Raw genomic sequence first — 16,525 nt, 5'->3', positions numbered from 1 at the left:
AGAAAATTTATTTTGCATACCTGGGTATTTAAGCATACATAAGAAAGAATTTGTGATTTTCATGCATAATGCATGAAAATACAGCAGTGCATGAAAAAAAAATCAAGATACAATCTCTGAAAAGAAATGTTAATGTTTTCAATAATGTCAATCGTTCACATATTTTTGCTGGAAAATGAGACTTTTTCTCCATTTAAGATCTGATATGAAGGACATTGTTGTGTACCACTGGATCTATGGACATCTGACTTGCATCATGTCACTTAACTCCTCAAAAGCTTTTGATCTAATGGGAATGTAGTAAGAGTTCTTGGAGGTCTCTCTGACGTCAAACAGATGACTTGTTTGAGTGCTTGGTTTCCTTGGAGATTCACGTTTTCAGTCCATTAGAATGTTAGTGATGAAGAAACAGACATGACCAGAACAGAAGCAAAAGTTTAATGCTTTAAATGGATGGACATTGCTTGACCATAAAGTGACCAGCATGTGTTTTTGTGTACACTTGTGTGTTTTTTGGGGGGTAATAACAGGGTTTGGTATTCTCAGTGCTGGGAGGAACCTTGTGGTCGAAACCTGCGTGTTGGAGCCTGTTGGAGACTGAGCTCTCCCTCTCTTTCTCTTTCTAAAGCTAGCCTCTCCGTCTCTGTCTGTACATGTCCTGGCTTAACAGTAAATGTTAAGGAATTCACACATGCCCCTGTACATTCATCCTGTCACTTACACAGCCTTATTGTGTCTTTCACTTTTATTTGTCTTCGTCTAATCCATTGAGCAGGCCCACGCGCGCATGAACTGCAGAAAACTCCCAAGAATTTAAGTGGAGAAAGACAAGAAATTTAATGCAAGATGACGACGAGCCTTAATATCTTTGCAATATCTATGCAAATTAGCTTCTCAGGTAAATGTATCATTTTTTTAAGGAAACCTTGAATTCCTTGCGTTTATTAAATATTTTATAAATATTTTAGCTATTTCATGTGAGGTGATTAGTTCCATTCTACAGATTTTTTTTTTCTCCAAAAAAATCACTGCAAATTTAGTCTATTTTCTGTTTATTTTAAAATACTGACAGGGATAATTCACCTGAAAGTGTTGTTCCTGTACACATTTCTTGCATCAAACTGTAGTAGAAAATTGGAAGTTTAACTGAATATTCTTGTTGCTTTTCTCCATGTAATGAATGTGAATAAGAACCAGAGCCTGTCAAGCTCTAAAATACCAAAAAGAGAACAATAAAAGTGTTGTATAAGTAGTTTGGTATCCACTGAAAATCGTCACCCTCCTTTTTATTGTATGGAAAAGAGAAGCTTTGGCTTATATTTCCCTTTTTGTTTTACGGAAGAAAGAGCGTCATACAGCTTTTGAAAGACATGAGGGTGAATAAATGAGTTATCCCTTAACAGAAGAAAAGGAAACTAAATCAAAAGCATCATTCCACACAATATGTGGGGCTGTTTAAAAGGAGCATTTGTCTATATGTGTGTGATTATGCGTGCAAGTTGGTAAGAATGCAAGTGAAAGAGAGAAGGTTCAGACATGAGCACAGCCAAATGAAAACAGCGTGTGAGACAGAAATAGTGTGAGAAGCAGAGAGGGGGTGAGACTGCGGTCAGAGTCAGGACCGCTGGATTACAGAGTATGACTTCTGCTGAGTGCAGAGAGATGTGAGGAGGAACGGGCGAAGAGGAGACATTTGAGAAGTACATGTCTGCTTTATATAAAATGAGTTGCCAAATAAAAATGAAAAAATCCCCTTGTTTTTGGCACCATTCTTAGGGAACTTCCTGTCCTAACTGGACTTCCTGTTATAGTGAAACCACAGGGCTGGTGAAGTTGTTGGTTTTAGGTTGAAGAGAAAAGAGGTATTTTTTTTTTTTTTTGCAAGATGTGGGGAATGATGATGTCACCTTTCAAATAAAACACCACTACACATTTGCGGCCTGTTTTGTCCCAGTACTCAATGGGACTCTTTAGTGAATTGATGTGTTAAATACTTATTTGGAGAACCAACGCGAATAAAATTAAGATTAAGGGTGTAGGGTGTCTCGTTTGATTCTACTGAATCGAACTCAAGTTCCTTTTCCCCCTTTGGTGTGGATCTTTTAAACAGGTGTGAATACAGCAATTGTACTCGGGTGCGGATCAAACACCTGTACCGAGACCCAGCTGAAGAGGTGGTCTCGGTCCTCTTCCGAACGAACTCTGGTACAGTTGAATGGATGAACCAATGAATGAATCCTCTTGGCACACGTGTGGTTTTGTTTACAGTTTTTGGTTCACTTGCAAAAAGGACAGTGTGAAAGCAAACCGCACCAAAAAAAACTGAATCGAACTCAAGTTCCTTTTCCCCCTTTGGTGTGGATCTTTTAAACAGGTGTGAATACAGCAATTGTACTCGGGTGCGGATCAAACACCTGTACCGAGACCCAGCTGAAGAGGTGGTCTCGGTCCTCTTCCGAACGAACTCTGGTACAGTTGAATGGATGAACCAATGAATGAATCCTCTTGGCACACGTGTGGTTTTGTTTACAGTTTTTGGTTCACTTGCAAAAAGGACAGTGTGAAAGCAAACCGCACCAAAAAAAAAAAAAAAAAAACAATCAACATTTTATTTGGTCCAGACCAAAGCAAGTAAACTAGCGGACTTTCCTGGTGTGAATACACCCTAAATCGAAAATTCGTTTTTTTTTTTTTTTTATTCTTTCTTTTTTTTGTAGTAGTAATCCCTGGCCTTTATTCTTACTAATCTACTAAATAATGTTCCTGTTAGTGGCTTCTAAGAATTCCTTAGAGAATGTTGACATCATAAAAATGACATCATGTCTCCCAAATGTGGAGAGATGTTTCCCATTCCCAACCCCCTTTCAGTTACTTTTCCTCACATGCCCACGTCTTGTTTGCACAGGTGGCGTAAGTAGACTGACAGATCCAAAACAGTTGGGATGGTCATTTAGAACAACAGGGTGTTATTTCTTGCAATTATCTGCCAAGAGTATTCTCCAATTATCACATTAAACGTGACTTATTTGTCAACACAGAAGCATTTCATTTGCATTAGATGCAGTGTTCTGTGTGACATGTTATCCCATTGAAATAATAGTTTGGGACTAAATGAGTGACTGAAGGAATGGGGAATGTCTAATTACAGCTTTTTCTCTGTGTTTCCTCCAGGCAAAGGGGCGGAGAGATAGGACCTCTTCATCCAGTGAGAACCCTCGGCCGGTGGTCAGGAGCGGGGCAGATGGGTTGGGCGTGTCCTGGCAGGGTCCACGTACACTGGTGCTCCATAAGAACTCTCAGGGCTTTGGCTTCACATTACGTCACTTCATCGTTTACCCGCCAGAGTCCGCCCTGCACACCAGTCTCAAGGTGAGGATTTCTGCCAACTATCACAGAATCGGGCAACAAAATGTGCACAGCTCTGACTTACAGCACAGTCAGTTAACAGCTGAAATAAAACAGTCCCTGTCTTTCAACTACAAAGAGTAAGTTGTGCTCTAGGCCTGTGCATTAGGCTTTAAAGGACATTTATCTGTAAAAAAAAAAAAAAAAAAAAAAAAAAAAAACATTTTGAAATGAAGAGCCTTTGGCATGATATTAGGGCTCAAAAAATATTCTTTAAAAACTGGAGCAGTTTTTTGGAACTCATTAATGGTATCAGTCTCTAAAATGCCTTTTGTTTTAAGGGTACATACAAGCAATAGTTGGTCCACCTAGAACTTCACCTCACAGAGAGCCAGAGTGGAATCATTTTTCCTTTACCTAATTTTTCTAAAGAGAAGAGGAGGAAGAGAGGACTAAATAAACATTTTGTTCATCATAATTCATCATAATTAGAGCCAAAATATACAGTGATTATACATGGAAAGCCGTGAGATATGTTGATGTAATTTTATATGATCAACTTGATTCAGTCATATTTAGTAATATTTTTTACTTCTATAAAACCAGTTTACATTGTTGCTGCACAGAATTGTTTTGAAATGTAGGCCTATAGAAAGCCTGAGACAAAGTATCTTTATCAGTTATATACTTTATAAATGGACATACACTATAATTTGAATGTTTGGGGTCAGTGAGATTTTTTTTTTGTTTTTTTTAAAGAAATTAACATTTTTAAGTGAATACTGGAGTAATAATGCAAAAAAATGCAGCTTTGCATCACAGGAATAAATTAATTTTTAAAATACATTCAAAAAGAAAAATTATTTTTCACAATATTACCGTTAGCTGTATTTTTTATCAAACAAATGCAGTTTCATTGAGAAAAAGAGACATCAATAAATAGATAAATAAATATTGCCAACCCCGGTAGTATATTTTATTTCCGTATTTTATTTAGAACGGGCTACAGAAGTTTAAACTGTGTGTGTGTGTGTGTGTGTGTGTACATGATGTTGGAGAAACAAAGCCCCATTAACACTGGATATGGCATCTCTTCTCTGAGAAGCTGCTGTTTGCTTTCCTACTCAAATGGCCTATTTTGTGTTTAACTGGTACCACACGCGCTCTGGGCTGGTCCGGGCCGTACCAGGGCTGCTGGGACAATGAGTTCTGGTCCATTCACTGTTCCCAGTGTCCACGTGTTCACATGACTGTGTGGCACCCTCCATCTGTCACCCCACCACACGTGGACTTTCTTTTTTGATCTGTGGGTTGAATGTTGATTATAAATCTTAAAGTTGTGGTCACTGTCTGTCACTCTCTACCCATCTGTTTGCCCCTCTGTCTGTCTTTCTCCCGGGACGGCAAAGCCTCAGTATTGTGTGAGTTTGTTAGGAATGAGCCCAGTCAGCGCAGACTAAACACTGGGCTGACCACTTTAAACTGCCTGATCAGCGTTGTGTGTGTGTGTGTGGGATTTCAGCCTCTGGTTTGCAGTCTGGTTATTTTGTGAAGGCTGTGCATGTGTTATCTAAACTGTGTGTGTTGTAAATAAGACGCAGAGTGAATATTATAAAGACTATGTCATTTCCTGCCCAGATGGAAAGATTTATGTTGTTTCGGCTCTTGTTCTTGCAGAGATGTGTTTTATGTGTGTTGGTGGCTAAAAGCAGCTCATTCACTGCTAAAGTGCTCCCACGTTTCCCAGTGCTGACCTCTAGTGCTGGGACAAATTCAGTGACGATATCAGTTACATGATAGACATCAAACCAATTTACTGAGAACTGTTATAAAAAAAATCTAATAGAAAGTTATTTCCTGTTTTGCTTTTTTGTTGGTGCCTTATATGATGAACTCTTGAGGATAACTATTGACTTTTAATTTATGTTGCACACCAAAGACATAGAAGGTATAATTCACCCCAAAATATTGTTCCAAACTTTCTTCTCATGTTTTGCATATTTAAGAACACTCCAAATCTTGGCCACTCTTTTCAATGACAAATAAGCAGTGTAAAAACAATAACTTTAAAAGGCTTGAAGAGCATAATTTATTAAATACTCCAAGACTCCACTGTCATTTATATTATACGATTAGTGGAGTAAAGTATATACAAAATTATAATAACTCACTTAAGTATCTAGTAAATGACTAAACCATTAAGTTTAAGGCCATGCAGTAATTTTGCTGTGATCTAACTGTCTTCTTCTTGTTTCCTGTTAGGATGAAGAGAATGGGAATGGAAAGGGTGAGTCTAACTTTTATATTCCTTTTATGTTCACACACACACATCATGTGAATTACAGCCATTAAAGCTCATTTCTTATAATTTTTCATTGACTAAGCTTCAAATGACTTGTTTTTCTTCCTCTTGCTTGCATTATCATCCGTGACTGATCTGAGATGAATTAGCGGCAGAAGCAATATCAAGGGAAACAGATGTTTGTTGCATGGCGCCTCCTAGAGCAAGTTTCCATTCTTGCACAATCAATGAGGCCATCTGCAGGCAAATCAGTCTAGTTTAAGCAGGGTTACAGGAAGGAGCATGATTGATATTAGTTATGTGCCATATAATTTGCAAGTTCTGACATATGAAAATGTTTCCTTATTTCCATAAAAAAGATATCATGGTCACAGTACTTGTACATGGAAAAAAGATGCAAATCCAGATCTAAAGTGAGAAAGTTGAGTCCTAATGTCTTATTGTGCTTTACATATTTGTCATAATGACATACTACTGGATCCCAGGCAGTTATAACGCAAGTACAATCCAATGACTGATACAGTGGTGCACAAGCAAACACACGCATCTACACACAGTCCACACACACTGTAGCTTCAGATCAGAGATTTGTGTAAGAGCTGAGTGTGACAGATCATCTGATGATATAAGACCAGTACTGATGCTACAGTGAAGGCCCACAGTTCCCGTATCACTTTATGTGTTACTACCTCATCCTGTTTGTAGACTGTTACCATCTGTCCTCATCTTATCATATCATCATGATACACTAGATTCCACAGTGCCAGCCTAAACATCTGTGGATGTGTGCTCTTGTGTGTCTGTACAGTGAGCTCCAAAAGCCCACCAGTGGAACGATTCTATTTGGAATATTCGTCATTTAAAAATTTGTTTCATTACAAATTCTGAAATGATAAATCAGCATTTTTAAACGTTAACCTGAATGTCAAACTGTCTTATTATATTCAGTATAACATGTTTGGTTTAATGACAGGAGCACAAGTTTGTGTCCAACCTTATGATTTGTATTTTAGTTTTTCTTTGCTTTTTTTGAGCCTGATTAATAATGAACAGTTAAAAAAAAATTTAATGATTGAAAATGATGTCCAGCATGACTTGAAATGATCCAAAGAGCTTATTGAGCATCAGTGGAGGAAGAACATCTGACGTTCACCTGTCACTAATTTACATGACCTAGAAACAGTGCAGAACATATATATTTAAATATTTAATAGATTGTTATAAATATTTAATAGATAATATGCAAGTTTGAATTAGATTTTCAATCCTCGATTTTCAATATTTCATTTCAGTTTTTCCCCTTCTCTACAAACTATGAAGTATATTTTGTGTGTGTTTGATGCAGGGCTCCATCGGGGTCGTCTGGAGCCCATGGACACCATCTTCGTTAAGAATGTGAGGGAGAATGGCCCCGCCCACCAGGCTGGATTGTGTCCAGGTAAAAGAGTGTGATGATGTGTTCATAGAAACCACATGGCATCAGCCTAAATGTATGATCCAATACATTTCAATTTGAATGAATGGCTGTAAATATTTCTGTTCAGACTGATACGAACATTTACATGCCTCGATCTGACAGAGAGAGCTTCTCATTTCCATCAAACTGCAAAGAAAACTAACCAACCAATAAGATTACTGTTTTTGGTCCCATGCCCATATACTGTAGGTCAGTGGCTGACCTGCTGTCAGAGAGTGGATTTGCATTGTCATTCATCCCATCTGCAGCTTTTTATGCATTGATCTGAATAGACAAATTGCATATGAGTTTTTAATTGACTCAAAAGTCACAGTTGTTGACATTTAATCATTTCATGTGAAATTTCGCTATTACATTCTAGTGAAGTCAGCTAGATGGTGCAACCCTTAATACACACAACCCTGAAATTCAATGGGAAGTTGAGTCAACTCATGGTTTCATTCCTGGAAACATTTTTAATTAATACTGATCACGTGTACAATTTATGACTGTTTGCTGTATGTTTGTAAATGCTAAACAGTTTTAGCTTCGATTATACCCACCTCAGTGCACTCATATGTGATCTCTTGTTATGACATTACCCACTTAACTCGATAGTAGTCTGTCTCTTCTTTAGAGCCTGTCACAGACTTACAGGAATGTGTCTCTGCACTTTTAATATGTCATGCTTCCTGTGACTAATCATGTCATCTGACTGCCATGGACGGTCCACTGTGCCCTCACTGCATTCAGACTTTCTTCTGTTGGTTTCTATGAATGGAATAAATCTGACCCTGAGAGAGAAACTGATACAGAGCAGTATATATGTTTGGTGAATTATGGTTTGTTATTCATATACAACACTGTCAGCGTGACAGAAGGTGATTCATTATCTCTTGCTTGTGTGTGTGTGTGTGTCACATGGCAGCTTCCTGGTCAGGAAAAAGTCATTGAGTTTAATGAAGGCATGCCTCCTTAGCTGTACAATACAATGCAGGATAGTAGTATATATATACCATATTTTTTTTGCCAGAATGCAACCATACACATATGGTTAAAATAGCCTTGTTAATTTAAGACATATTAAATAGGAATATCACAGACTCTTGGTATTTAATGTGATCATCTTGATGTAAAGTCAATGGAATGTATCAGATTTGTTACATGGAGCTCAGAGTAGCTGACAGCATAATCGGATAATATTTCATAAACAAAACATGATGAATGTTCCAATTTCTTTTGAAATAGTATTTTATTTGTAGAGTTTTCCGTGGAACCCGGTGCAACAGATCATGCACTGCCTCTGATGAATGTACTGTATTTTAATATGACTGAATAGAAGGTTCAGCCTTCATTGACTCTTCTGACAAACCGCCGCTGGGGGAGATGATCCCATAACCTAACCCTGACATGAACCCAAAACACACCAGAGAACCAAAGCAAACAGAGTGAACACATGGAACGAGTCTACTTAATCTTTATTATTTGAGCAGGATGCTCATGATCACTCACTCACACTATGTAAAGAATGTTAACAACACGAAACCTTGTTGTGAAATCAATAGTTAATGGAAAAATATATGTTATTGTGTAATATTATATAATATTGTATATTTGTGTGAATGAAACAAATAGCAGAAAAAACACGATTGTTCAAAGGTTTGGGGATGGTAAGAATTTTTTATGCTTTTGAAAATATTATCTTATTGCTCACTAAGGCTTCATTTATGTAATCAAAAATACAGTATAAATAGTAAAAAAAAGTGAAATATTATTACAGTTTAAAATAATTGTTTTCTACATTATTATATTTTGAATTGTAATTTAGTGCTGTGATGCATAGCTGAATTTTCAGCATCATTAGCCCAGTCTTCAGTGTCATGTGATCTTTCAGAAATCATTCTAATATGATGATTTTCTGCTCAAGGAGCATGTATTTTTATTATCAATGTTAGAAACAGTCATGCTGTATTTGTATTTGTTCATTATGGTTTTACTGTTACTTTTGATCAATTTATTGCATCATGATCATGAAAAAGAAACAAGAAAAACTTACTGACCCAAATGTTTAAACTGTAATGTATATGCTCCTTTGTGTATATTGTTGACTTCCAGTGTAATAAGTGACTTACAATAATATTAATGTTTCTGCAAAATTACTTCCAGTATAATATCAGTTATAGGAATACATTTCTGGTTGAGTCTTATTAATGGGGCTGTGCACATCATACAAAAAAGATTGGGAAACCCTGCTCCCAATTTTTTGTCATGTACAATAAGTGTGTGTGTGTGTTCGCAGGAGACAGGCTGGTTAAAGTGAATGGAGAGAGTGTGCTGGGCAAGACATACTCGCAGGTCATTGCACTGATTCAGAACAGGTGAGCTTTCTAAAGTCAAACAGCGTCTATTCAAAAGCACTTTGTTACATGAGCTGATTCAAATGAGGTCTTCTACAGCTCCAAATATATCCTGGGATGTAAATGTAGATCAAGATGTTTGGATTGTTGAGTTAAAAGTTGAAGGAGCAGAACCTAACTAAACATTTTCACATGAGTCTTGTTCATGTGGAATTTGTGACACATGTTTTACGTAACAGAATGACCTCAGGCAGTGTTTGCTGTCTGGACGATTATGTGCATTACTTAAAAAGGTTACTCCTGACCTCAGTGTAAAGGTTGTCTTTGTGCTCAACCCAAATCACAACCCAAAACCTTTAATGGAGAGTTTGTTCCATTGTCACTTGAAGTCCTGTAGAAACATACTCCTGTTGAATCTCATGCTCTCTGGGTGTCTATGTCTTCTCTTTGCAGTGAGAGTGTACTGGAGCTCTCCATCATGCCAAAGGATGAAGACGTGCTGCAGCTGGTAAGTGTACGTTTCTGCATTTTTGCCACACTTTGCCACTCTTTGTGTCTCAGACACTCACTTATATGTGCACATTTATCTGGTTGTCTTAAGAAATGCATGCCTTTATTCTATTCTATTCTATTCTATTCTATTCTATTCATAGTCCAGTGTCAGGTGTCCTTATAAATTTTTATGATATCTATTTAACCTGTCCTGCTTTTTGTTTAAAAATCTGGGAATTTTAGTCTATAGTTTTAGCCAATTAAAACAGTCACATTTTACACTGATCATGATTGTTGTCATCATTTCTTCAGAACTATTTCACTTTTACCAATAAGCAAACAAATCAAGAGCATCAACTTATGCACATGGTTTATTTTACCTCATCTAGTTTTCAGATTTTTTTTTTAATATGATCATAAAAAAGTTTATCTCAAAAGCTAAGTCAGTGATATTCCTAGAAAGACTTTGTATTGGTGCACAGAGGTTGCATATGTGCATTGAATTAACAGCCCAATTGCTTAAAATATAGTCGAGCTCCATGTTTGGATTTAGTTTGTCACTGAGAAGGGTTGATGGAAGATTTAGTTGCAGCAAACAGCTGGAACAACTGTGTGAAGGATCACAGACTGGCTGCATTACTCTTTCGTTTGAGCAGAATATCTCAATGAATATTGCTAAACCCCAATTTATATGTTTGTTGATGTTTTCAGCTCATCAGCTCTTTTTCCATAGTGTAAGAGAGAGCTTGTGTGAATGGTTGCCAGGTTGCGAAGATGAAATAAAACAGTGAAGATAATGTGTCCTTTTAAGATAGTATTTCATAGTGGGATTTAAACTTTTGACATCTGGCAACCCCAGGCATGAAAGTTTGTGGAGGTCCATCATTTTTTTCCCTCTCTTTTGTTGAAGAAAATATAAATGTTAAGAAATGTAGGATATAGGGTGTTTTTATTTTTTTACTACATTTGAGTCTAATGATATTTCATTTTCATTTCAGTTAGTTTTAGATGATGTCAGTGTTGTCTTGCGTTAGTAATAAAAAACAGGTTGTCAGTTTGTATTTTGTTGCTGAAATTAACACTACTAACACAAGCCTTAATGGAAAACAAAGCTATTACATAACATTCTTAATCTTTTGTCTTGTTTTCCTGTAAAACATCCTTAAAATAAGATCAGTTTACTAAATTGTTTAAATTCGGACTTGTTTTGGAAAGAATGATTCATGATTTAGGTTTATCTTTGTTTTAATTAAATTTTAATTAAATGTGTTAAATTAATTAATTTTAATATATGATTAACATATTTGTCATCCGAAGTAAAGCTTGTAAACCGACACACACCCTCAGAGGCGTGTACACATTTCTCACACTTTGAAATAGACACAGAAACTGAGGTTTGACAACACTAATATTTTTCAGTATTCATTATAGAGCAATGTGTGAGTCAGTAGGTTGCTTCAGCGGTGTCTTTGAAGCATTTCCAAACAAGAAATCAATAATCAGTTATGTTGCTAGCATGCAGATGGTCACATAATTACCACACAAATAGTCACAAACACATATGCATTCTTTCACACAAACATTCCCACTCGCATATTTTCTTCAGTGCACAAATTACCCAGTTGCCCACATGATCAGACATGCAACTCACTAAAGGCGAAGAGAAACCTTTATGCACTTGTGTGACACATACAGACACATGCTTTATACACACTCGAATGAATCTCTGTACTAGGGCACTCAAACTAAACAAATTACGCATATAGCCTCCCAAGAGACCCCACTCCTCTATTTCCCCCCCATGTCTACTTCTCCTTCTCTCTGTCTCTCTACACGCCCCTCCTTACACCAGCATCATCTACATTCCAAAGATGACATCATCAGTTATGTAGCCCCTCCCACACTCCCACAGGGTGGAGAGGGAGAGAGGGAGAGAGAGAGAGAGAGAGAGAGAGAGAGAGAGAGAAAGGAGTGAGTTCAAGAGCATTGGGTTGGGTAGGGCTCACCATAGACAGAAAGAGAAAAAGAGATACCGAGAATAACAGAGGGACGTGACAACGAGACATGAACTTGAAAAAGCATGGATAAGGACATAAGAGGTACATTTAAGCTGTTAAAGAGGACCCTATAAAGAAAACAAGAGACATTCAACAAATTGGAGCTTTAGGGAATGTTTCTCTCTATTAGTGAATTTCAGTTTTCTGTGTTGGTTGCATTTGCATGTATTAGCAGACTGCATGTACTATGCTATGTTAGTCTATTTGCTTGTCTGGAGCCGGACAGCATTTTCGTTAGCCAGCCATATCTCTGTTTTGATAATAAATTCTTAATGTAGCACATGTTGAGTTTGTGTCAGTGTGTTTTGAGGTTAGTGTTGATGGAGGGCTGGTGCTTCTGGTCGGCTTGACATCCTCTCTACAGTTACAGAGCAGTCACTGCATGGGCAGCGTAAGTTGTTGAGGTTTTGGAGTTGATGTCCACTGCAAAAATAATTTTTGCAATCAGTATTTTAGTCATATTTCAATTTAAACATCCTTAAAACAAGACACATTTAATTTAGAAGGTAGTTTTACCTTTCTTATAAGATGACATTAAGTTTTTTTTTAATGTATTTTACTTGCTTTAACCATCAATCTAAATATCACATATATGTATGATATATTCAGAGAGATTTAATGTTCAAACTAAATCAATTATTTTAAAAAGAATATTTAATCTCTTTACATGTTAATTGGGAATAATATTTATTACATTGTGGTGACTACCTCATAAATCTCTTAATGATTTTCTTTTTTTTTCTGATGATTATAAAATTATTAGAAATCATAAGCTTTTGTCTTATCAGACATCTTTAGATAATCCAGTTTTAGTGATTGAAAAACCAAATAAGCTAGTACTACACTGAAACTCAGTATTATGACACAATCACATGATCATTATAGTAAGTGTCTCATGGTCAGTATGTAGTAATGTCATCTCTTTTACCTCTTTTTTTTTCTATGCACTTTTCACATCCATTCCTTGATGCTTTCCTCACTCTATTGAACTTGGCATCCTTTTATGTTCCTTTAGAATTAAACAGTTATAATGCTCTCTTTCAGGCATATTCCCATGATGCCTACCTAAGAGGGAACAATCCATATACAGGAAAGGCCCAGAATCTTCCTCCACCACCCCCTGTCCTCTACCCTTCACGTACAAAAACCCAGCCTCCTGCAGGGCACCCCCCCAGCCCTGCCCCAGCTTCTTCACACATGGGGCAAAACCAGCTGGACAACTGGAGCCGCTGGCCCGGCTCCTCGTCTGGTCCCTCTCCGCCCCTTGACAACCGGACGGTAGCTTCCAATGCTGTGTGGGCAGCCGAGGGCAGGAGCAGTGATCCAGGAGGTGTTGGTCACAGTAGCCCTGCACACCGAACTGAGGAGATCCAGTATGGAATGACTGACAGGGAACAGCAGGCAACCGGACAAATGAGAGGACGCTCATATTCATCATCTTCCTCCTCTGGAGGGATGCTGAGCCCATTGCATCATGCTCATCTCGCCAACCACAATGTGGGGCACATCGGAGGCCGCAAGGAAAGCCCACCTTGGGCCAGCCCTTCTCAGTCATCATCAACACCCCCATCCAGCCGCAGTGAATGCACCCAACAAGCCCTTTCCAACTGGTACTACAGCCAGGTACCAGGCCGGGAACGGCAACGAGAGCGATCAAATTCTCGCTCCGTGCATCCACGCAACAGGAGTTTCTCACAGGATCGTCTAGGTGAGCTTGGGAGGGCCAGGCGTTCTCAACAAGCAGGTTTTCCTCACAGTGCATCACAAGACACATTGCTGCTGCATCAGCAGAGCTCGGCAGCGTACGCCGATCCCCACTGGAACCACGGAGACTGGAGGGGTGAGCGTGCTTATGGACAGCAGCCATCTGTGGTGGCCTATGGGCGCAAGTCTTCCGAAAACCTTCTCGCAAGCCGGTACGGACATACAGGACGTTCACTGGAAACTCTCGACAGAGCAGTGGGGATACTCTCACCACGACTGGAAAGATCTACTTGGGTCCAGCAGCCTCCAAACAGGACTGAAAGCTATCTGAGATGTGGCGGACATTGTGAGTCACACCACCATATCCAGCAGCAGCACCACCACCAACACACACCTCAGCATCAAAACCTAACACACGCAGCGCACCAACACTCATCTCAGACTCCGCAACCACAGCAGGCAGCTCCACAGGCAAGACGTTTGCCTTCTTGCCAGAGTCTAGACGAGGAGCCGATTGGCTATCGTAGCTACAGCCCCTCTTTTAACCGGAAGACCGGCCGTATCTTGCAGCAAGCCCAGTCGTTTAGAGACCCCTCTTACACAGGTCCACACCTCTGGACCCCTACAACCAAAACCAGTCCTCCAGAGGGGCTTCCACCCTCTGCCTCTCCTTCCCCAGCTCCACCAACCACCTCCTCTACAACTGCTATTCCCACACCCCCTGAAGAACAAGACAGAACTTACCGACCCACTAATCACGACAGAGGGGCAGGGGAAGCAACAGCTGAAGCCCAGACACAGGAAGTGGTTCTGAGGCAAAAACCACCCACTGGCCGAAGGGGTGCGAACGCCGTACGACATCCGCATTACGGCATAGCACTTGACTCCAGTGACCCTCTACTCTTTACCTCTGATCCTATGGAGCCCCCTGCCAAAGCGGAGAGTGCTATTTCTCATCGGCGTACGAATGGTAACCTACCACCACTATCCATAGAGGATGATTCCCTCGCGTCAATTCCCTTCATAGGTAAGTCCCTGCAGACTCTCATGCTCTTTTCTTATTGGTGTATTCAGAAAACTGTTCCATCTAGTTCTCGTCTTCTCCCTCTCTTTCTCTCTTTCCATCATTTGCTCGGTCTATCCTGCACATGGTTGTTATTTTAACCAGGAAACCGATTAAGTATCCAGACACCATTAAAATAGACTGATGGGAATGTTGGAGAATGACTGGAGAATAACTCACAACCCCACTGGTCTTACCCTTCATTTCCTATGTCTGGTGAACCAGTGTGCATGTCTGCATTAAGTAAACCTGGAATCTCCCATGGTCAGCCTGACAATATTTGTTGTCTGTGGCTGAATCAGACTTACTGGATTTAAAGTAGTCCTATTTTTCGTTCTTCCTCTCCTTCTTTTTCCACTCTTCCAGTGCCTCACCCAACTCCATCCTGTTTCTACAGTTTTAGTAGACGCTTCTGTCCAAATTGACGGCATTCTTTGGGCATTGCTAGTGCCACGCATAACTGTGTGCATTATGGGAACACTATGAAGCGAAAGGACTTGAAGTGAATTGTCTCAAATATTTACATAATGTAGAAATGTTGATTGATTGGCTAAGGCACAGTTGTGTGAATAAGTATGTTTTATACCCTAGCCTCATTTTAGGGACAAAATAGCGGAAAAATATCTGCAGATGTTAACTAAGTCACCCTTAAATGTGGAAATGGTTCATAAATAAACTAAACAAGTAAAGTCATAGGGTAAGGTTAGGATTTGATTGGTTTTATTTGAAAAGGCAGCTGTCTAAGTGTGTGTAGTTTGTGTTTGATCTGGCCTGTAGCTCAAAGCGATCTTGTCGCTGCTTGCCTTTATAACTAAACCAGAGTGCAAGAGGAAATCTGAAACAAAATGGCTGGCTGAATGCAAAACATTCAAAACACGTGGTGATAGACACATAAGACACCAAAACGCTTTCTGTTAAATGTGCTACAGAGTGGTTATATGTGGTTTGCCATGTATCTCTGTTTCCTCTAATTATATGTTTATAGCACAGCTGGATTCAAGTGGAGTGCTATTGATTTTGCAGTTTCCTTAAAAGCATTCAGTTGGTCTTTTGCTTTCCTTTAACATTGCATTAGAAGTTGTAATGGCAACATTAAAACAAAACCACTTAATTTCAGGCCTCTTTCATGGTGATTTTTAGATTGTTCTGATCATTTCACTGCTGGACATCTTTTTATGATCTGTTGTGATTGCATAAGCTGTTGTTAGTGCAGTGCATTCATTCCTGAAGGAGATTAAGCCTAAAACCACTGTGCATAAAAGTGCCCCACCTTTAGCATCCAGTACAGACGAGAAGCTTGTTTGTGCTACCCCACACACCTGTATAGGGCAACATACCCCATGAGTTATACCCTTCAGTTTGATTACATTTGTTAAAAATGATGAGAGCAGGCCGGTGTTTCCCAGGCCCTGGTTTAGAGCTTGATAGAAACAAAACGGCATAAAAGACTCAAAAACAGAAACGGAGAGGACTAAACTGAAACTAACAGAAATGCTCACAAGCTGGGGCACGTTACACATACCGATTAAAAACACAACAGACAGTCTGTTCTTGCTCTACCTGCCTTGTCAGTGGAGTTGTTTGTACTGGATTTTTTCTTATTGATTTGGGGTGAATGGATTTCAAACTGCTTTATTGTGTTAGTGCAATTGGACCTTTGTTTTGTGTAAAGATGACATTCAAGTCATGATTACAACCAGGAAGAATAAATAATATTCATTGCATAGGGCCATAGGCATAGCTATAGCA

The 16,525-nt window shown here is 39.0% G+C and overlaps 1 protein-coding gene across 9 annotated transcripts in view; it reads left to right on the top strand.

Moving 5' to 3' along the window:
• LOC113097506 (rho GTPase-activating protein 23-like) overlaps positions 1-16,525 on the top strand; it is a 63,742-nt gene that overhangs the window by 31,245 nt on the left and 15,972 nt on the right. For 6 of the 9 annotated variants that reach the window (XM_026262727.1, XM_026262725.1, XM_026262719.1 and 3 more), the window contains exons 2-7: positions 3,172-3,369; positions 5,608-5,632; positions 6,993-7,085; positions 9,403-9,481; positions 9,914-9,974; positions 13,054-14,740. In XM_026262727.1, coding sequence (XP_026118512.1) covers positions 3,172-3,369; positions 5,608-5,632; positions 6,993-7,085; positions 9,403-9,481; positions 9,914-9,974; positions 13,054-14,740 — 2,143 coding nt within the window. Of the gene's footprint in view, positions 1-3,171; positions 3,370-5,607; positions 5,633-6,992; positions 7,086-9,402; positions 9,482-9,913; positions 9,975-11,908; positions 12,052-13,053; positions 14,741-16,525 lie in introns of those variants that run through there. The other 3 variants (XM_026262721.1, XM_026262722.1, XM_026262728.1) reach the window with 2 other exon arrangements.

This window comes from Carassius auratus, unplaced genomic scaffold (assembly GCF_003368295.1).
Source record: "Carassius auratus strain Wakin unplaced genomic scaffold, ASM336829v1 scaf_tig00216322, whole genome shotgun sequence".
In the NCBI taxonomy this organism is placed as follows: Eukaryota; Metazoa; Chordata; class Actinopteri; order Cypriniformes; family Cyprinidae; genus Carassius; species Carassius auratus.
The sequence above is the reverse complement of the archived record's forward strand: the minus strand, read 5'-3'. Positions and strand labels throughout refer to the sequence as shown.